The sequence below is a fragment of the Peromyscus maniculatus genome, chromosome 3 (genome assembly GCF_049852395.1).
Source record: "Peromyscus maniculatus bairdii isolate BWxNUB_F1_BW_parent chromosome 3, HU_Pman_BW_mat_3.1, whole genome shotgun sequence".
Lineage (NCBI taxonomy): Eukaryota > Metazoa > Chordata > Mammalia > Rodentia > Cricetidae > Peromyscus > Peromyscus maniculatus.
Window position 1 is genome coordinate 62,862,528 of NC_134854.1, and position 21,102 is coordinate 62,883,629.

Consider the following 21,102-nt stretch of genomic DNA (forward strand, 5'->3'; position numbering starts at 1 on the left):
CAAAAGCCACCCAACTGTTTGCTAAGCAAGGTAACTCTGGATCAAAAAAGGGTGCTAAGCAAGGTAACTCTGGGTCAACAAAGGGATTTCATAAGCTAGGCCAGTGAACGCAGAGATCGCAAGGGTCGACTGAAGAAGTTGAGAGCCAGAAACAACAGGACTGCAGAGTTAGGGCAGGGAGGTTGGCCTGAGAATCTCTTAGACTAGATTGTAACTACTAAATTCAGTCAGTACATAGCAATATTAAACTATCGGTGCATAATAGTAATGACAATAATAATAGCAGACCCATAAAATGTTATTATGTGTGCTAGCTTATGTAATACAACAGTCCCAATGAGGCAGCCATAGTCTTTTCTTCTTTTGTTGTTTTTTGAGAGAGGGTCTTGCTTCATAGACCAGGCTGGCCTTGAACTCACAGCGATTTGCCTGCCTCTGCCTCCTGAGTGCTGGGGTTAAAGGTGTGCGTGACCACGCTTGGCTCATTTTATAGATAATGGAAGGATAAACTAGAAAGTTGTTCAGTGAAACATGAGAAAAAAGATGCAAGGCAGAAGGCCTACTAAGCGTCTCATTCTTTCTCATTCACTACTCTTCCCAGCCTGGTATGGGTTCAGTAATTATTTGCTGAAGTAACCATTAGTCGATCCATGATCATGCAGGTAGCACAGCAGGTCTGGGCTAAAAGCTGAGATGTGCTGGGTCAAGAAGTGACCACACTGTCCTAGATACTGTTTCAGGATATGATCTTGGTATATGCCAACTGGAGTCACACCTTGATAAGCCCTGTCCCATCCTCAGACCTGACTATCCAAGGGAACACTTTCTAACTCGTATAAATGAGGTCAGCACTACCCTAATGTTGAGAGAAAAAATATTGTAGGAAAGGAAATGTGCAGACATATGTATGAACAAATATATTAAAATCCTCAGCAAAATGTGTACAAATTGAACCCAGCAGTGCAGAGAGCTATACACCGTGACCAAGTGGGATTTAATCCAATGAGCCAATGCTGGTTAAATATTTAAAAGTCCATTAATGCAATCCACCACATCAGCAAGCTAACAAAGAAGAAACCATATTATTATATCAATTGATATAGGAAAAGCATTTAACAAAAGTCAATACCCATTCATGACAAAGAACAACAACAAAACACCAACCACCACCCTCAGAAAACTAAGTTGAAGGTGAAGTTTCTCAGTGATAAAAAAAAAAAAAAAAAAAAAAATCTCCAAAATCCCCACAGGCTCATCCGCTGTAATTAAATGTACTATTCTGGTGGGAGATACTGATAACAGAGGAGGATGCGTTTATGTAGATGCAAATGTAAAAGGGATCTTTGTGCCTTCATCCCAACTCTGTTGTGAACCTGCTTTAAAGCATAAAATATCACACATGCTTAATTCTTATTTATTTTTAATTTATTCTTCTCTCAACACATTTATTTTTAATTTAGTTAATTTATTTTGGCTTCTCAATACAGGGTTTCTCTGTGTAGCCCTGGCTGTCCTAGGACTCACGCTGTAGACCAGGATGGGCTCAAACTCAGAGATCTGCCTGCCTTCCAAATTGTCCCACCATGTCTGACCACACATTTAATTTTTAAAAAGTTAAAAAGGCATAGATTATTCAACATAATATCAACAGAGAAGAGTAAAGTTGGATAATTCACATTCCTCAACTTAAGACTTACTTTAAAGCTACAATATAGCGTAGTATTAGTGAAAGCACGGAGGTATAGATAAATTCAACACCACAGAGACAAATAAATCAATACTGGTACTGTCAAATACTCCTTTTCAAAGTTTTAGATTTACTTTATGTGTATGAATGTTTTACTCTCATGTATATCTGTGTATCATGTGTGTGACTGGTGCCCACAGAGGTCGGAAGAGAGCAGTGGATCCCCTGGGACTGGCGTTATGGATGGTTATGAGTCACCATGGGGATGCTGGGAATGAAACCCAGATTCTCTGCAAGAACAAGTGTCTTAACTGCTGAGTCATCTGTCCAGCCCACAGTCAAATACTCTTGATCAAGGAGCAAAAGAAACACAATGGAGAAAGGATAGTCTTTTAAACAAATTTGAGCAATTAGGACATATTAAAGATGAAGATAGGAGCCCGGCGGTGGTGGCACACGCCTTTAATCCCAGCACTCGAGAGACAGAGGCAGGTGGATCTCTGTGAGTTTGAGGCCAGCCTGGTCTACAGAGTGAGTTCCAGGACAGCCAGGGCTACACAGAGAAATCCTGTCTCGAAAAACTAAAATAAATAAATAAATAAACAAACAAACAAATAAGTAAGTAAATATATAAAGGAGACTGCACATTTCACAAATGTCAACTCAAAATTGGTCATGAACCTAAATGTTAAATGCGAAACTATAAAATGTCTAACTGGCACGTGGTAGTGGATGCCTATAGTCGTAGCACTTGGGAGCAAGAGACTTAGGAGCTCTAGGTCATTGTTGGCCACTTAGTGAGTCCCAAGCAAACCTGGACTTCATTAGATCCTGTTTCAAAAAAGCAACAGCCAGATGTGATATCATATGCAGTCAGGAGACCGAGTCAGGCAGATCTCTGAGTTCCAGGGTTACACAGTGAGATCCTGTCTTGAGTAAATAAATAAATAGCCAAAACAATACAACAAAAGAAAAAAATTACCACATAAGCTGGACTTGGTAGTGAATGCCTTTAATCCTAGCAATGGGTTGGAAGAACCAGAACTCTGTGAGTTCAAGTTCAGCCTGGTCTATGAAATGAGTTCCAGGACAGCCAGAGCTACAAAATAGAGAGCCCCTGTCTCAAAAGAAAACAAAAAAACAAAAAACAAAAAACAAACAAACAAACAAAAAAACCAGACATCAAAACAGACCATAGGAATTGCATAGAAATACAAAGCAATAGGAGCTGTCTTCTGCTGTTGCTAGGGGTGTCAAATGGTGTGGAAACATTAGAATATAGTTCGGCAGATTGTTTCAAAACTAAAAACAGTCTCTCATGTAATTGAGCATTTGTGTTCCTAGTGTGTTGAAAATTTGTGTGTATACCAAAACCTTCTCATAAATGTTTACACTATCCTGATTTACAATTGCTCAAACTATACAATGTCCCTCATTGGTGAACAGGTAAACTGTGGTTCATCTATACAATAGCATAGTATTAAGCAGTAAAAACAAAAGAACAATAAGGACATGAATAAACATGGATGAATCTTGGACAGATATTTGCTAACTGAAAAGGTGACATATTCCATTGTGTGATATTCTGGAAGAAGCAAAACTATAATAATGATAAAAAGTTCAGTTTACCAGGGGTTGAACTTGGGCTTTTTTTTTTTTTTTTTTTTTTTTTTTTTTTTTTTTTGGTTTTTCGAAACAGGGTTTCTCTGTGTAGCTTTGTGCCTTTCCTGGAACTAACTCTGTAGCCCAGGCTGGCCTTGAACTCACAGAGATCCACCTGCCTCCCCCCTCCCCCGCAGTGCTGGGATTAAAAGTGTGCGTCACCACCACCCGGCAAAAGGTTGAACTTGGAACTACAATAATTCTTAGGTAGCAAATCTATTCTGTAGGATGATTTAATTGTGGACACACAATGCTGCTCATCTGGGATCTACAGACTGTTACAGCCTACAGTAAACCCTAATTGTGCAACTCGGAAACACTCACGTGAGAGGTCAAAGGGACCAAACAAGGAATACAGAATGTGTCGAAGGAAACCAGCTAGCTGCACTGGACATCTGGGAACGCGCCCACTGAAGGGGAGAGCAACAAAGTGGCTACTTCAGGTAACTCCGGGTGGGAGAAGGGTCTAAAGCAATGAAAGGCGAGAGAGTCAGTACAGAGGCTGGAGATGCGGTCCAGTGATGGAGGAGGTTCCTAGAAAAAACAAAAGCTCCAGCACTGAAATAAACAAATGTAAATAAGCACTGTACTCTGGGGATAAGATGCTACCCAGTGATGGTTGCGTTAAGCATTCTGACACAGCAATGATGTGTACTGAAACTGGAAAAATGATTAAGTAGATGGTGGATTACGTTTTACACCCAAACTGGAGAGAAACAGAAATGGTTCCTGTACTAACGGACTACAGTTAGCAACATCATGTTTATTTTACTATAGATTCAATTGCTTACATATGGAAACATACATGTATTTCCTTGTTCTGTCAGTCAACTGACAAAAACTAGAAGCACTGACATCCCATTAGAAGCTAGCACCCTAGTGCCCAGATTCTGGTTTCTCATACCATCGTCCAATAAAAGGACCAGAGCTCCTTGAAGAAACAGCTGGTTCTAGGAGAGGGAAACAGATAAGATAAGCCTGGAGGATCTTTCCAGTGTCAGAAAGTGAGGAAGCACTGTCACAATCACCCCCAAACAAGAATTACACAAACTCTATGTGAGTTTGGCCAGTGAGGGCGTGCTGAAGGGACGAGGGACCGATGGCCAGCCCTGAAGCAATGAAGCTGCAAAATTCTGTAGTGCATTTAGTTATACCCCAAAGAGTAAATGCATCTATATTGATACCTAAAGAACCTTACATCATGAACAATATCCAACAAATAAATTATCAGGCACATAAATAAGAGAGGAGACAAATTTTCACAGGAGAAATTCAACTTGACTACCCGGACACTGTTCTCAAGTAAGTGACTTTAACTCCCCATCCTTTTTTTTTTGGTTTTTTCCAGACAGGGTTTCTCTTGTGTAGCTTTGCACCTTTCCTGGAACTCACTTGGTAGCCCAGGCTGGCCTCAAACTCACAGAGATCTGCCTGTCTCTGCCTCCCAAGTGCTGGGATTAAAGGTGTGCGCCACCACCGCCCGGCCCCCATCCTTGAAATATGACTTCCACACAACATCTTCCTTCAGAAAATTAGAGTATGGAATGCAGGGGAGGTAACTTAAGTGGACAAAACTGACACACACTACCTCAGCTAGATGATCAAGGTCAACATCAACAGCTACAAGCCATGTTAGCCTAGATACCCTTAGTCTGGGTGATAGAAGAGGTATTGTACCACTTTGGTCCGCATCTCCCAAACCCATTAGCGACATGCGTGTGAGAAGCAGCTGTGGTGATGTATGCCTGTAAATCTCACCACTGGAGAGGTGGAGGCAGAAGTACCAGAGGTTCAAGGTCATTTCCAGCTGTATTTGAATCTGTGGCCAGCCTGGGCTGCATAAGAGTCTGCCTCAAAAAACAGCAACTGAACAGTGGAAAGTCCCAGGAAAGGGGTGAATGAGGAGAGGTTAATCAAGGGGACCTAGTTACAGTCAGTTAGGAAGGTCTGGAGCGCTTCCATTGCACAGTAATATATATATATAATGCAACGTATTTTTAAAAAATATATAATATATAATATTAAATATATGATATATATATATTTATTTTATATAATGCAATGTATTTTTCAAAAAAAAAAGCTAGGAGAGAGGATTTTGAATGTTTTTTCTTTTTTATTAAGAAATTCTTTTTATTCATTTTACATACCAATCACAGATACCCTTCTTCCTAACTTTTGAATGTTTTCACCACAAAGAAATATTAAGTTTTGAGGAGATAGATATGTTTAAGCTCACTTTTAAAATCACACAATGGATGCATGTATCAGATATCACATGATCTCCCATGAATATGTATGATTTTATGGTTTTACATAGTGGAAAAATAAACTAGAAGCTCTTTCAATCAAGTGGTGGTTTATAAAACACTTGATTCTTTGAAACCATCCCAGTTATTAAAAACAGAAGGAATCTGAGAAATAGCCAGGAGGAACTGAAGTAGACGTGATGATAAATGTCCAGTGGTCTCCTGGATGGGATCCTGGGACTGAGATGGGGACATCAGCGAAGAAGTGGGGAGGTCAGAATTGAGTATGGACTTCAGCAAGCGACAACATCAATACTGTCTATTAATTACAATGCATGTACTGTGTTGCTGTAAAATGCCGACGTGGGAAACTGGGTGGAGTATATGTCAATTCTCTGCACTGTCTTCAGCACTTCTCTGTCAAACACGCTTTTTAGTAAAACAGACAACTGGCTGTTTGTAGTGTAGAGACTCAGTGCCAGGCGAAGTAAGGCAGAGCGAGGTGAGGGTAGCCTTAGCAATTCCCAGGGAATTCCAGTTCGCAGGGCTGGTGGCTGGAACAATGTCACCCTTAGGTTCTGTCTCACTGTGATTGCAGGCACAGTGTTTGGCGGGAAACTCCAGATCCGTCCATTCACACCCAGTGGGCTTCCTTGTCTTGTCTCCAGTGGCTCTAGTCTCTCTGAACTTCCCGCGTCTGGTGCGAATCTGTCTTAGGGAAGTATAGGCTTACAGCTGACCTACCCTAGTTTTGTATCAAACTTGGGTCAGGCTTGAGCTCAGAGATGAGGGGCTTGTGCAAAAGAGCAGAGGAAAGGATTTTTTTCCTGCGCTCCTACTCCAAAGCGGGATGGAAAGTGCGCTTTTCTCTGTCTTTCTGGGGGCAGCAGAGGAAGGACCTGGGCCTTGGAGAACTTGAGCTGAAGAGCAAAGGGGGGATGCAGGCAGACAGAGTCTGACAATGGAGGAAAATCAGGACTGGGGGAGTAGAATGACTGTCTGAAACTTTGTGGGGTGGAGGATGCAACTTTAGCGTGACTTCTGCGCTCGGGAATATCCAGGGAATTCGAAGAACTCCCATATTTTTGCAACAGAGGAACCGTTTGAACTTGAAAGTGGGAGGTGCCGGCTGCAGGAGAATGATTTTTGGATAGGTGGCGCGTGCGCTCTGGAAAGCTGAGGGCTGGCAGGAGATTAGGCTGTCTTTAGAGGGGGAAGATGAGGACCAGGACCCCATAGCCTACACAAAGGCACCAGAGAGAGGGGTGAAACAGCCTAGAACTGGCATCACTGTCTCCAACAGGTGCCAAGAGCTCCCAGGGAGGTGCCAGACAAAGTCAGCGGGTCTGTGCGCCAGCCGCGCCCAGTCCTCTCCAGCTTTACGCACGGGTTAGCTCGCCTTTTAGCCTCGCGAGGAAAGCAGGGAGGAACTCTAGCCATCTCTACTAAGAATAGAACTTTTACCACAGTCACAGACCCCTATACCAGGAGCTCCCCAAAGGCAGGAGCCAACGGTCCAGGCTCTCTACATCCAGGTGAGGAAGGAGCTGGAATGGCCTTGGCTAACCCAGGAGAGGGGCGCACAGCCTGGCTGGCTTGTGACAAGACCTCTGAGTTAATGTATAATTGTGAGCAGATGGCGGGGGCTGGCAGCAGCCTGGGGACTGGGATCAGCTAATGAGGGACAATTAGCCCCAAACACGGAGGGGGCAGCTGAGAGAGTCAGACAGTGAGGGCAGATATTTGCTCCTCAAACAGTCTGGCGCGTTAGGCAGAGGGCTGAGTGACTGAGCCTTTGGGCTTGCTAGGCCCCCCGCCAGGGCCCTTTCCCCTTATTTTCCTCTCCCTATCACCTCTGGGTCGAAAGCTTCTGTTTGTTCAGACCCGAGAGCCTGTTGTAAAGATTGAGCGAGAGGGTAGTTTATGGGGGAAATCTCTGCCACCACCATCTGCCAGGGCTAGGGCTTGTCCTTTCTCCCCCCTGACACCCCTACCTACACCCTCATGCAGCTGTCTATAGAAAAGCCAGTCAGGACATGAGCCTTGAGCTCCAAGATGCAAGGGCAGATCCAGGGAAAGGAATAAGGCAGGAGAGGGGAACTGAGAGCAGGGCTGCTCTGTGCCTTCTTGGGGACCTTCTTTCACCAGGCATAGCTAAGTAGAGTGACCAGCAGCCCCCAGCCGCCCCTGGTGGAAGGGCTCTCCCTGCCCTGGGGCATGTGCTGTCCTGCCCCTGGTGCTGAAACCATCTGTTGCCGTCTTCCCTCTGCTCCAGCGCTCCACCCCAGCCTGAAGATGCTGGAGCAGACTGGAAGAGGAGTGGAGTATGTGTCAGGGTGAGACTGAGGACCCATTTCTGTGATACATTTGGCCTTGGAAGACAAGAGTTTGCAACTCTAAGCTCCAGGTTCATGTACGATATCCACTTCTGAAACACTACCAAACCCAAAGCATTTATCAATGAGATCTACTATTCTTTCCTATGACATCTAGGTCTAGTCTTAATGCCTTAATAAATTGGGGCTGCTTACTTGAACATCACTTTTGGGACTGAGTTATAGAATCTGAGATATAAAGTGGACCCAAATGGCTTTCCACATCTGCTCCTCCACACCCTTAGAAGGATCTGCCCACAACTGCAACAGCAACAAGACTCCCAAGCACTCAAGAATGTTCACTTCCAGCAACCCACTCCCAAGGAACAACCTACCTACCCTCTGGTTTCCTCACCCCAGCAATGGCCCAGACAATCTATGGTGTCTTTTGTGGGAACAGCAGTATCTTTTTTTCTTTTTATTTATTTAATCTAAAAGTACCTAATCCCAAGTAAAATGGAGTCTGAAAACTTCCAGAGATAAAAGAGGGAATAATAGTGTGTGTCTGTGTATGTGTCCTTAGAAGCACCACATGCATTTCTAATCATCCTCAGACACCCACCATCCCTAGCACTGCCAGTGTTCTCAAGTCCATGATGGCCCTTCCAGGTAAGGACTCATCCTTTGTGTCATTTCAGTCAAGGGACATCTGGAGAATCGGTAAGAATCCTCCCTGGAGAGAACTGACATCATCCACTCTCCTTCTTGGTCTGTACTTGACCAGGCCATATGCCATTTACCTTTTATAATAATACACATATGACCTTGGGGTTGACTTAAAAGCTCTGACATATGCATTATGGCTGGGAACCTATATTGGTACTTCTGGAATGTTCTTTTGTATTTCTATACATGTGAAACTTTGGGAACATAGTCTGAAGTTCCTCATCTTCCATGTCCCCCGTTCTTTTCAGGAATACTAGCCCATGCTTGGGTACACTCTGTGTTGAAAGAACCAGTCTGAGAATAGCTCGCTATTTCTTTCAGGGTAAGTGGACACAAGGTGGACTCTGAAGCCCCACAGAGGGACACAGTGGGTCACTGGTTGTGGGTTGCCCTGCCTCAGGGCCAGTGTCAGCCAGCCCCATACACACTTCCCTCCTCCTCCTCTGCTCATGGCCTGTGACATCACTGGCTACTCCCAGAAGGCTGCCCTCTGTTCCTGAGCACAGGCTCTGTGTAGCTCTGGACCCCCTGGCTGGACAGAAGCAGAGCAGAGTGGAGACTATCATCAGACCAGACCACCACCAACCCCTGGAGCCTGCACAGGAGCCTCCTGAGACCTCTCGCTGGAGCCCCCACCTCCTCTCATCCACCCAGGTAGCTAGCTCACCAGCATGCTCATTGTCTGCTCTGCCTCCCATACTGTCTCCATGCCTTTGTGTGGCCAAACTCAACTTGCTCCCTCCTGTCTTTACAGTTACTCACCTTCCTGCCCCTTCAACTCCTTAACCTGCTTTTCCTCTAATGAATATAAGGTATTTTTTTTCTGACAAGTTACCACAAATATTGGGAATGTGTGGGAGGCTGTTGGAAATAGGGTCTCCTTTTGTGAGTTAGGGTGTAATTCATTTTGGTTTGGAGGTCTTTTAGATGAGAATATTGAACCTGTGTTCCACAGTAACTTTGACCCTGGTTTAGCTGATAGTCTAAGCCCTCATCCCCTGCCCTCTGCATCCCCAGCTCAACCTTCCCTCCCCATTTCTTAAATGGCAGTTGCCCAAGTATGAAGCAGGGGTGGGGACAGAGAGAGAGAATTCTATGCTTTGGAGCCAGAATTTTTCACTTCTTGCTCGGGAGCTGGTTTCTGAACCTTGAGTTTTATTCTCTGAGGGGGTCTTGATTTATGTTAATCTTAGTTTGTGCCTCTGTTTTCTTTGGGGGGAAATTCGACTTTCTTACTGAGTTTCTGGAATGTTGAGAGACTGAAGGGGTATTTCTCCCAATGCCTAAGCATAAAGGAATAAAAGCCACCTTAACTATTGAAGCCAATGGGCTCTGGGTTCGTTGGTGTTTCCTTCCTGCTGATTTTCTCTTCCTATTGCATTGTGATCTCCATTTAAAAGGAAGGAATCCATCAAGGACTCAGATGTAGCTGACTTTCTAGCCTCTGTCCCCCCTTTTCCCCTCACTTCGTCCCAAACAAACAGCAATGTGCTCATGCCTAATACCCCTATTTGCTAAGTAATTGCTGTTAACTGAGCCAAGGCAGCATGGTTATTTCAGGAAAGTTCCATGGATAAGCTGTTCCCTGGAGTTACCTATGGCTCTGCCAAGATTCCAGGCATGAAAGGAGACAGCTTCAACTCCTTCTACTTGCTGTTGAAAGCAGAAAAGTCATGACTGGCTGTTGCTGCGCAGACTCTCTTGTGTTCAAGATGGCTTCTGCTCCCAATAAGCAGACAGCATTCCTTTCTTTCCAAATGCTGTCAGGAAATGTTAGTAATATATACAATGTCTGGAAGGCGTCATTGAAAATGAAGCTTCACTGTGGTAGCTAGACTTCTTCAAAAGACTCAACAGCCCCAGCAACTTCAGAAGCTGCTCTGAGGTGTGTCTTCTAGCAGAAGGCATCACCTCAGGCTTTATGGATCTCTCTCCAGTGTGTGGGACCAGATCCCAGTCTGAGGGTAGAGCTGAGCCCCAAATTTACCCCTAGAGCTTCCTGGAGGAGATTAAAAAAAAAAAAAAAAAAAACTAGGGTAAGGCTTTCTTTAAGTGCTTTGAAGGAAGCCTTTGATGGTAGTTTTGAAAACTGAATCTAGGACTTCCTGATAGTGAAACCTGAACTTGAGAACCAGAATCTTTGGCTCAAGTGTGTCAATCAGGCACTGACTTATGACTGGTCAGATGTCAAGTTGTCTACTTCGTGGAGAGAAAGCCCAAGTACTGAGAGGAGTGGTCTCTTCCACCTCCCAACCCCTCTTTAATAGATACGTGGGAAGTTGATTCCTACTCACCCCCAGCCTCCTTACTAGGAAAGATCCAGCCCTCAGCTGGCCCTGTGATATTCATCACATAAAAACTTAACAGAATTTTAATGCTGTAGTGTTAGCCAGCCTGCTGACCCTCTCACGAACATTCCATCCCTCGACTATTTCAAGAGACCACACTTAAATAACCCGATATTGTTGCAGAACCAGATCAGGAGGGAAACTTCTAGAAGCTCCCCCTTTCAGCCTGCCCGTTGGCTTCCTGTCTTTCTGTGAGGAGGACCAGTGTGAAGCATGCAGCAGGACGGTGAGAGGTCTGGGAGAAGTTGGAAGAATATAGAAGGGTTCAGAGATACATTACTGCCTCCAGATCTTGACTCCCAATAACACAATTTCATTTGTCCTTAGCCAATACTCTGGGCATAGTTTTCTCCACTTGCTCCCTCCCTGCTTTACTCTGCTTCCTTTGGATTAGGACATAACCAGCTCTTAAAGAAAGTGGCTTGTTTTGAGGACTCTGGGGAAAGGTGGGCACAGTCTCAGAGAAAGACATTATATGATAGCAGACCAGGATGGAAAACCTGTGACCTTCTGCAAGGGTGGGTGAGGACCAGGATGAATGCAGTGTGCTGAAGCTTATCTCTAATACCCAGGAATCAGCAGTGTGAATCAGCTGGGGGGACTCTTTGTGAATGGCCGGCCTCTTCCTCTGGACACTCGGCAGCAGATTGTGCATCTAGCAATGAGTGGGATGCGACCCTGTGACATCTCACGGAGCCTTAAGGTAGTGCTAAACTCTTTATCCAGTGATGGAGACAAAGAACCAGGCACCAAGGACCTCTCTTAAGGCAGCAGTTTGGAGCTGAACCCCAAGGGTCTCCTCCTAGAAGACCCTCTTGGAGGTTGGGAAGGGGAGTTTTAGGTGCCCAAAGACGAGCTTAGCCTCTCAACTCCATGGCTTGGTTCAGTAAGCCATGTAGCTTTGCCTTGTAGCTTCCTTCTGTCCCAGGAATGTTCAGCTTCCTTCTACCTATGATGTTTTCTGTGTCCTGTTCTTGCTTCTCACCTGACTCAGGTATCTAATGGCTGCGTGAGCAAGATCTTAGGACGTTACTACCGCACAGGTGTCTTGGAACCCAAAGGTATTGGGGGAAGCAAGCCACGTCTGGCCACACCAGCTGTGGTGGCTCGAATTGCTCAGCTCAAGGATGAGTGTCCAGCGCTCTTTGCCTGGGAGATCCAACGCCAGCTTTGTGCTGAAGGGCTTTGCACCCAGGACAAGGCTCCCAGTGTAAGTGCCCTCTCCCTACTCTGTGGCTTGCCAGTAGACTGGGAGAAGATTCCTTTTTCTTGACAATTTTGGTATCTCAGCCTGGTGTTAGGGGAAGCTGGAATCAGCCTTTCGACTCACAAATTTCTCTTCTGAAAAGTGGTGATGGTCAGGGAACTGAGGAGGAAGTATGGGGAGAGAAAGGGGAAGCTAGCCTTCTGAATGGTGAGTAGAGGGCAAAGAATCTTCGGGACGCAATCCTGGGTATACACACCATTTTCCCAATGTGTACCCCAATACCCCCAGGTATCCTCTATCAACCGAGTCCTTCGGGCACTACAGGAAGACCAGAAGTTGCACTGGACACAACTCAGACTACCAGGTGGGTATTAGAGTTGCCAGCGGAGATAACCAGAGCCAAATTCTTAGCATTTTATAGCTCTTCCTTCTGCCCATCCCGAGGAATCCTCATTCTTTTTCCAATCACCCTCCCAACACTCCCTTAAAGAGGGTCTAGCAGATGGCTTTATTCTCTCCTGGTGGAATATGGAAGTTCAGGAAAATGAAGTTACTTGCTCGGGCATCAGCCAGTGGTTGGCATGTCTTGGAACAGAACCTAAATCCCTGAACTCCTGGATTGACACCAACTGCTAAGGGCAAGGCTAGACTGGGCCTTTCATACCCTTCCTCTGCTTCCTGTTCAGCATCTCAGAACGTCGTCCATATTCTATGGGGTCAATCAAGCATGGAACAACTGTTTTCCCTAAGTAGCACCAAGATACTGAGCACATTGTATAGCAACTGTCAAGGAGCTGCAGTCTCCTCTAGCCACGCTCTGCCTCTATGCCTGTGTTGTTGTCTAGTGAGAGACCCCATAGAACAGAAAAGTCAACATCACAAATGCCATAAGACATCGTCCTCCTTTGCAGCTGTTTTGGCTCCAGCTCTTCCTGATCCCTACAGTAGCTGTGAGGCTCCCCGAGGTCCCCATCCAGGGATCAGCCACAGGAATCGGACTATCTTCTCCCCAGGCCAAGCTGAGGCCCTGGAGAAAGGTGCTGGGCTGGGGTAGAGAGTGGAACAGAAGGTTCTTGGTATGGCAACAAGGCTATAGCCTTGAGACTTGTGGGCAAAGGCTGAAGGGTCCAGGTTGTGGGTGACTTGACCTTGGGAAGAAGGGTTGTTTAGGGTTTTAAGAGGTGGGGAGTGGGGACTGACAAGAGACCATGCCTTGCTCCCTCCCTTACCCTCGCTGTGGGAACCTCTGTCTCTATAGAGTTCCAGCGTGGGCAGTATCCAGATTCAGTGGCCCGTGGGAAGCTGGCTGCTGCCACTTCTCTGCCTGAGGACACAGTGAGGGTGAGTGAGCTCTGTAATACAGTCTGAGGAAACTGTAAAGGAGAAGGATGTACTGACCAGGGCTTTGGGTCTGCTAAGGTAGAGACAACAGCAAGAGGATGAAAAGAAAAAAATTGTCCCTGTTTTTCTGTTGACTGCCCTCCTCTTTCCCCCACTCAAGCCTTCATGTGAGGAAGGAGACAGAGAGCAAAGGCCAGAGCAGGGAGAGAGGGTGTCAGGGTGGAGGAAGGCTCTACTTTCTGAGTCCAGGACAGGGACACATGGTGAGAGCAGCTGGTGCCAGGTGGCTGAAAACACAGCCTGTAGCTAGAGTTTTCTTGTCTTGTCCACAATTAGGACAAATCTCTGTCACCTGCCAGTCCCACAGCCGCTCAGACCCAACCAAGTAAACACAGAGACTTATATTGTATACAAACTGTATGGCCATGGCAGGCTTCTTGCTAACTGTTCTTATAGCTTAAATTAATCCATTTCCATAAATCTATACCTTGCCATGTGGATGGTGGCTTACCGGCGTCTTTCCATGCTGCTGGTCATGGCGGCAGCTGGCTGTGTCTCTCTCCCTCAGCCTTTCGCTTCCCAGAATTCTCCTCTCTCCTTGTCCCACCTACTTTTTGCCTGGCCACCTACTTCCTGCCTGGCCACTGGCCAATCAGTGTTTTATTTATTGACCAATCAGAACAATTTGACATACAGACCATCCCACAGCAACAGCCAGTGATACAGTCCCTGCTCTCTCTCAGGTCTGGTTTTCCAACAGAAGAGCCAAATGGCGCAGGCAAGAAAAGCTGAAGTGGGAAACACAGCTGCCAGGTGATTTCTGTGCATATCTACCCATCCATCCACCCACCCATCCATCCATCCATCCATTTACTCATCCATCCATCTATCCATCCATCCATCCACCCACCCATCCATCCATCCATCCACCCATCCATCCATTCATTCATCCATCTATCCATGCATGCATGCATGCATCCATCCATCCATCCATCCACTCATCCATCTATCCATGCACCCATCCATCTGTCCACTCACATCCATCCATCCATCCATCCATCCATCCATCCATCCATCCATCCATCCATCCACTTATCCATCTATCCATGCATTCACCTATCTATCCATCCATCCATCCATCCATCCATCCATCCATCCATCCACCCACCCACCCACCCATCCACCCATCCACCCATTCATCCATCCATGTGTCCATCCACATTTACCTAGCAACCTTATGTGCCTGGCTCTGTACTAGATCCTGGGTATACGTAGACCCTGTTCTTAAGGACTGCTCAGTCCTTAGGATCATCCTTTGAACTTTATTATTTCTAGTTTCCTAAGGCCTGTTTTGGGAAGAAGACAGCCTAGTTTGTGACATCTGTTTCTTCCAAACTCTGTAAGAAGATGTTACCTTTCCTGGAACCTTTGTCTTTTACCACACCCCAGGTCCCCATGCCTATTTCTCCCTCTGAGTGGATCCACCCTCATCTTGTAGGTGCTTCTCAGGATCTGATGGTACCAAGAGTTCCCCCAGGGATCACCTCTGCTCAGGTACTTGAGAGGAGAGGGGTGTTTATGAACTGGGAAGACTGACTGAAGATCTCATGGCCTTTCCTATTTTTGGTGAAGGTATGGGTAAAATCCATGGGTAGTCAAGGCCTTCACAGTGGATTTCTACACAGTGCTATCCCCTGGTCTCCCACATGAATAGCATCCTCTGGAGTGTAGGACACAGCCTGGGGGTGGGGGTGGGGGGCGGAGCGGGCAGGTGTCTTGAGGGTTATTCAGTCTTGGTTCCCAGACTTTCTGAGTAGGAAGACTCACTAGCAGTTGAGAAGACCCTCAACTTTGCTTTCTCTAGCCGTCCCCTGGCAGTGTGCCCTCAGCAGCCCTGCCTGTGCTGGAACCATTGAGTCCTTCCTTCTGTCAGCTGTGCTGGGGGACAGCACCAGACAGGTGTGCCAGCGACACCCCACCCCAAGCTTGTCTCCAGTCCTGCTGGGGTAAGAATTGAGAACAGGTTGTGTGTGCCCAGAGTCCAGTGCAGATCCTGGAGGGTGTGGGGAGGGGTATTGTGGGTATTCTTCACCTTTTCTGTGGGAGGGTGTGGTTCTCCAGTTGAGGATACCAAAGGAATCTCTCAAAACAGCTTCCCTCATTCCTTGTGTGGCTCTTAAGGCTGGGGAGTCCATAGTAGCTCTGACACCTACAGAAGGCAAAGGAAGTGGTATTGAGATCTGAGTGTCTATACCCTTAGGTAAGTATATCTCAGCCCTCCTCTTCAGTGACTGTGAGAGGCTGGTAGGACTGAGAAGCCCAACTCGGGTGCCAGTGAGATAGCTCAGCAAGTAAAAACACTTGCTACTGGGTCTGATGACCCGAGTCTGATCCTAGAAACTCACATGGTAGGAGATAATTGACTCCCATAAGTTGTCCTCTGGCTTCCACGAGTGTGCTTTGCACATGCTGTGTACATGCAGGCATTTGAATACATAAATGGTAGATCAATGAATGTGTGTATGGGGAAAGCCCAAGTTCCCCTGCTTGTACACATGCAGGCATGCATTTGAACACCCACGTACACACCCATAGTGAGTGCGTTAATGTGGGGGAAAAGCCCGAGCGAGCTCCACAGAGTCTTGCATGGTGTTACCTTCCTCGCCACCTTTACTCTCCCTACCACTGGCCCTGTCACTAGTCTTGGTGACACTTCAGCCCTCATCTGTCTGGTGCCCCACTGTTGTAAGACTTGGGCTAAGGCGAGAGACCCAGAGACAGGCAGGATCTAACACTATTATTTCCCCCACACAGACTGCCACTGCCTCCTCCCTGTGGCTTCTTCTTCATGTATGGAATTTGCCTGGCCCTGCCTCACCAGCCCTCCTGTATATCATCTGATTGGAGGGCCAGGAGAAGCAGCATCGACCCGTTACTCACACTGGCTATAAGAGGACTCCATTTGGCAGTAATAAAACTTTTTTAAAGTTAGCAATAGTTCTTGCTATTATTCTTTTTTCACAAACACCAATGTACCCCTATCTGTCTGTCTGTCTGTCTGTCTATCACCTATTATCTAATATATATATATATATATATATATATATATATATATATATACATGTATTGCATTGTATTGCATTGAGTTATCTTTATCTATATACCAATGAGTCTATCAATCCCATGTATGTAGATATATATGTACCTATTGATCTATTTAGGTATTGGGGATATGCACACATCGTATTACATCATAGCATTTCATCTTAAGTCCTCAGTGCAGGTTTGAAGAAAACATGTAAATGAGATGTTACTTACATAACTAACCATAATAGCCACACCTAAGAAAATTTACTATCATTCTCTTATTTATTTGTTTTTGTTTGTTAGTTTGTTTTGATTCAGAGTCTCACTATGTAGTATGTATAGTATGAGTAGTATAGCAACTCACTATGTAGACCAGGCTAGCTTCAAACTCATAGAGATCTGCCTGCCTCTGCCTCCCAACTACTGGGATTAAAGGTGTGTGCCACCACACCTGCCAAGACAATTTACTTTGGTCTAAACAAGTAAACATCAATTTCCTAATTGCGTGTATATTTTTGACAGAGCAGCAGAATGGAAATGACATTTTGAGATTCTGCTGTCATGTATACAAACTCCAGGGGCACACTTGAGTCCCCAATCTTCTCAAGTCTGTCTGCAAAGAAAGCTGCAGGCTTCTCCAAGGTAGTCTTGGGATGTGAGAAGAGGGAAGAAGCCAGAGAAGAGAAGTTGAGTACGGGGATATTTGGAAAGGAAGACTGGCTTTTGTTTCTAAATCCTTTCTCCCCTCCCCCTCTTCCCTTGTAATTCCAGCCTGGCTTTGAATTCATGATCCTCCTGCTTGCTTCAACCTCCCAAGTACTAGAATTATAGGTATATGCTGCAAATTCCCAACAAATCCTTCCTCTTCTGAGAGGCAGAGGGTGGATAGCCGTGGTGGCGACAGGGGTCAGGGTGGGAGCGTGCTTGTGTGTCCCCCCTGGAGTAGGCACTGATTTAGAGCTTGTCTTTCAACTAGTCTTATTAGCAAATCCTCCAAAGCTGGCGGTTCAGGAACTAGTGAGTAGCTACACATCTATTTATATGTAATTCACATTAAAATGAACAATTAGCCACCACTGAACCAGCCACGTTTCCAATACCACATGTGGGTCAGAACAGATTATGGAGCATCATTTCCACCAACAGCCCTGGCTGCCATTTGATGACTAATGTGACACAGCCTGCCCCTCCCCTGACTCCTCCGCTTTTGAGATGGAGATCTGCTTGATAGAGCGGCCCAGGGAAACAGGCTAGGCTATGAGAAGACAATGTGCGGCACAGCTGGAGAACAGCCACACGTTTCAGCAACAGGCCTGACGTCAGCGACGGTGGGAGCTGCCTTATTTCAGCTGAGGCCCACAAGTGAGCAAACGAGGAAAGGATGAAGGGTCACTTGTGGGGAACTGGACATCAGATTGTGTGCGTGCTCGTTTGCACACTACTGTGTACACCCATGCACACACATTCCCTCAGTTTTATGTGTAGATATGTGTCTACAGAACACTGAGGAAGGGCTTTTGTATTAAATGACCTGCAAGATGTCTTATCTCTTTAGATAAGCCCCGTTTTGCAGTAGAGTCTCACAATGCCCAGGACAGCCTCCAGCTCTTGAGCTCAAGTAATTCTCCTGCTTCATCCTTTCAGGTTGCTGGGGCTGCAGGCCCACTCTCTTCCTGGTGTCAGTGTTTAATGCTGTCTTGGAAAAGAGGCCTCCTATTCTCTAGCACTTTCTATTTAACATTGAATTTAAAAAAAATAATTCTTTCAGGAATCTTGAGAAGAAATACTGAAACCTAAGGCCATTTCCTCTCTCCAAACTGAGTATCGTTCATGTTTTTATTTTAGCTTTTCTCATCAGAGGACTTTAAGAGTAAGCATTGATTGTCATATGGGGCAATTTGCCCAAAGTTGGAGACCTGGATGCTGGTTTTAGGAGGCAGCTTGCTATGTTAAGTAATAACTTTTTGAACACTTTCAATCCTGATTATATCAGGAGAAAGTATCACGTGGGTCCATCATTGCCTCTTTAAACAGTTGCTAACCTTAACAAAACGAAAGACTAGTGCTCAGCTTGGGCTGGGAGGGGAAATCTAATCTAGGATTTCATAGCATTGCTTTGTTTTTTCATTGTGCTTATTTTTGTAGTCACTTTGTATTTACGGCAAGCGATTTGGGTTGTTTTATGATAGTGATAAAAATATTCTTTTCTAAACAAATGTATTTAAGAATCTATGTGAGGGGCTGGAGAGATGGCTCAGAGGTTAAGAGCACTGACTGCTCTTCCAGAGGTCCTGAGTTCAATTCCCAGCACCCACATGGTGGCTCACAACCATCTGTAATGAGATCTGGTGCCCTCTTCTGGCCTGCAGACATACATGCAGACAGAACACTGTATACATAATAAATAAATAAATCTTTTTAAAAAAAGAATCTTTGTGAATTAAAATGTTAACAGGACAAGTGGTAGGTAGATAAAGCAATGAAGACACTGAAAGACAGGCATACATCTGGAAGTCCTGCTTTAATGGGAGAATAGTAGACATCAGTCACAGTTGAGTTAGAGGCTGAGCTCTGCTGCAATGAGTTATGGGCCCTCAGACCAAGTACTCCAGCTCCCTGTAGAGGTGAGAAATGGTAAGGGAATTACTCTGCTCCTTCCTTCACTGCATCAAAGCTAATGATAGTTCAAGGAGGTTTGATGGACAGCCAGGGAGGTGAAAGGGAGGGCTGTATGGACATAGATGTTAACAGTGCCCATGTTCATAAGGTGGACATTCTTTCATTCTTGTTCTAAACCTAAAGGTATTTTTATAATATTCTTTTTTTTTTTGAAATTGTAATATGGCTACATTATTTCTACCCTTTCCTGTAAGACGAATTGCTACAGTCTTTTTTTTTAATTTACTATACATACAGTGTTCTGCCTGCATGTACACGTGCAGGCCAGAAGAGGGCACCAGATCTCATTACAGATGGATGTGAGCCACCACGTGGTTGCTGGGAATTGAACTCAGGACCTCTGGAAGAGCAGTCCGTGCTCTTAACCACTGAGCCATCTCTCCAGCCCCCGCTAAACAGTCTTATTAATAAAAAACCAGGAGCCAGATATTGGGGTGAAAACTGAGAGATCAGAGAAGCAGAAAGAAGCCAGCCACATTCTTACTGCTAGAAATCCTCAGCCAAGAGAGAGCTACTTCCTGTATACTCATGCTTTATATGCTTTTCTGTGCTCTGTCATCTTATTTCCTCTCTCTGCCCAGCTACATCACTTCCTTTTTCTGCTCAGTTCTATCAGTTCCTGTCTCTCTGTACAGACCTCCAGACCTCTATGGTTAACTAGCACTGGGATTAAAGGCATGTGCCACAATGCCTGGCTCTATTCCCAGTGTGGCCTTGAACTCACAGATATCTAGGTAAATATCTGCCTCCCAAATGCTAGGATTAAAGGCGTGTGCTATCACTGCCTGACTTCTATATTTAATATAGTGACTGGCTTTTTCCTCTGTTCCCCAGATAAGCTTTATTGGGATGAACAAATAAATTATCACCACATTTCCCCGTTTTCTGTTTAAGATAAAAAAAAAAGTTATAATATAACAAAAACTATATACAATAAGTACAGTAACAACATACAAAATATACAGGCAATGAATACATCAACAATGTCTAGTCCATTTGCATTTGACAAATTCAGTGAGAATATATACTGTGAATATATGTTGTTCCCATTGGTTAATAAATAAGCTGCTTTGGCCTATGGCAAGGCAGCTTAGAGGCACGCAGAAAAGGAGAGAGACAGAAAAGAGAAAAGTGGAGGCTGGAGAGATGCCAGTCTTCCACCCAAGGACTAACATGCTAGCAGACTGGTAAGCCACAGAACACATGGCAAATCATAGATGAATAGAAATGGGTTAATTTAAGATATAAGAGCTAGCTAGCAAGAGACCTGCCATTGACCATACAGTTTGTAAATAATATTAAACCTCTGAGTGATTATTTTATAAGTGGCTGCAGGACTATGGGGCCAGGCAGGACTGGAGAAAACTTCTGGCTACATGATTGAGCCTGTTTGATAATGAGTATTCAGAGATGGGTAATGCCTGGGGGGCGCTCACCAACCTAAGACAGAGTGCCTGTGTAGCCTGGGCAGGCGTCTCCATGACAGGCAAGGTGACCTGCTGATATCTCACGCAACCTAAGTCAGAAGCTCATTTATTAGTAAAAGGGGGACCTGTAGGGCCCTGGCCCCCGTTTTGGATAACTGTTGCCTTGCTTGCTGACCTTGACCTTGATATCCTCCCTATGCTAATTCCCTCCTGGGTTTCACCCTCCTGAATGCTTAAGGGAAGTTCCTCATCTATGTATTCTGCATAATGGGTGTTAACAGCTTAGATGCAAGATTGTAAAACATCTGTAGCGAACTTCTGCCCTCCAGGGTTCTCCCATTGTACTGTAAGCCTGTATTCAAGACCTCTTCTCT

General features: G+C 45.3%; 1 protein-coding gene across 2 annotated transcripts; it reads left to right on the plus strand.

Annotated features, from left to right (window-relative positions):
* Positions 1–11,107: 11,107 nt before the first annotated feature.
* Positions 11,108–16,524, plus strand: Pax4 (paired box 4). 2 transcript variants are annotated; one of them, XM_006979371.3, is made up of 10 exons: positions 11,108–11,213; positions 11,560–11,690; positions 11,982–12,197; positions 12,483–12,558; positions 13,106–13,231; positions 13,453–13,535; positions 14,279–14,348; positions 15,034–15,089; positions 15,400–15,541; positions 16,350–16,516. In XM_006979371.3, exons 1-10 carry the CDS (start codon positions 11,201–11,203, stop codon positions 16,484–16,486), a joined length of 1,050 nt encoding a protein of 349 aa, XP_006979433.3. In that variant the 5' UTR covers positions 11,108–11,200; the 3' UTR covers positions 16,487–16,516. The 2 variants fall into 2 exon arrangements, with proteins under 2 accessions (XP_006979433.3, XP_076422714.1); XM_076566599.1 differs by having other exon boundaries at positions 14,279–16,524.
* Positions 16,525–21,102: the final 4,578 nt, after the last annotated feature.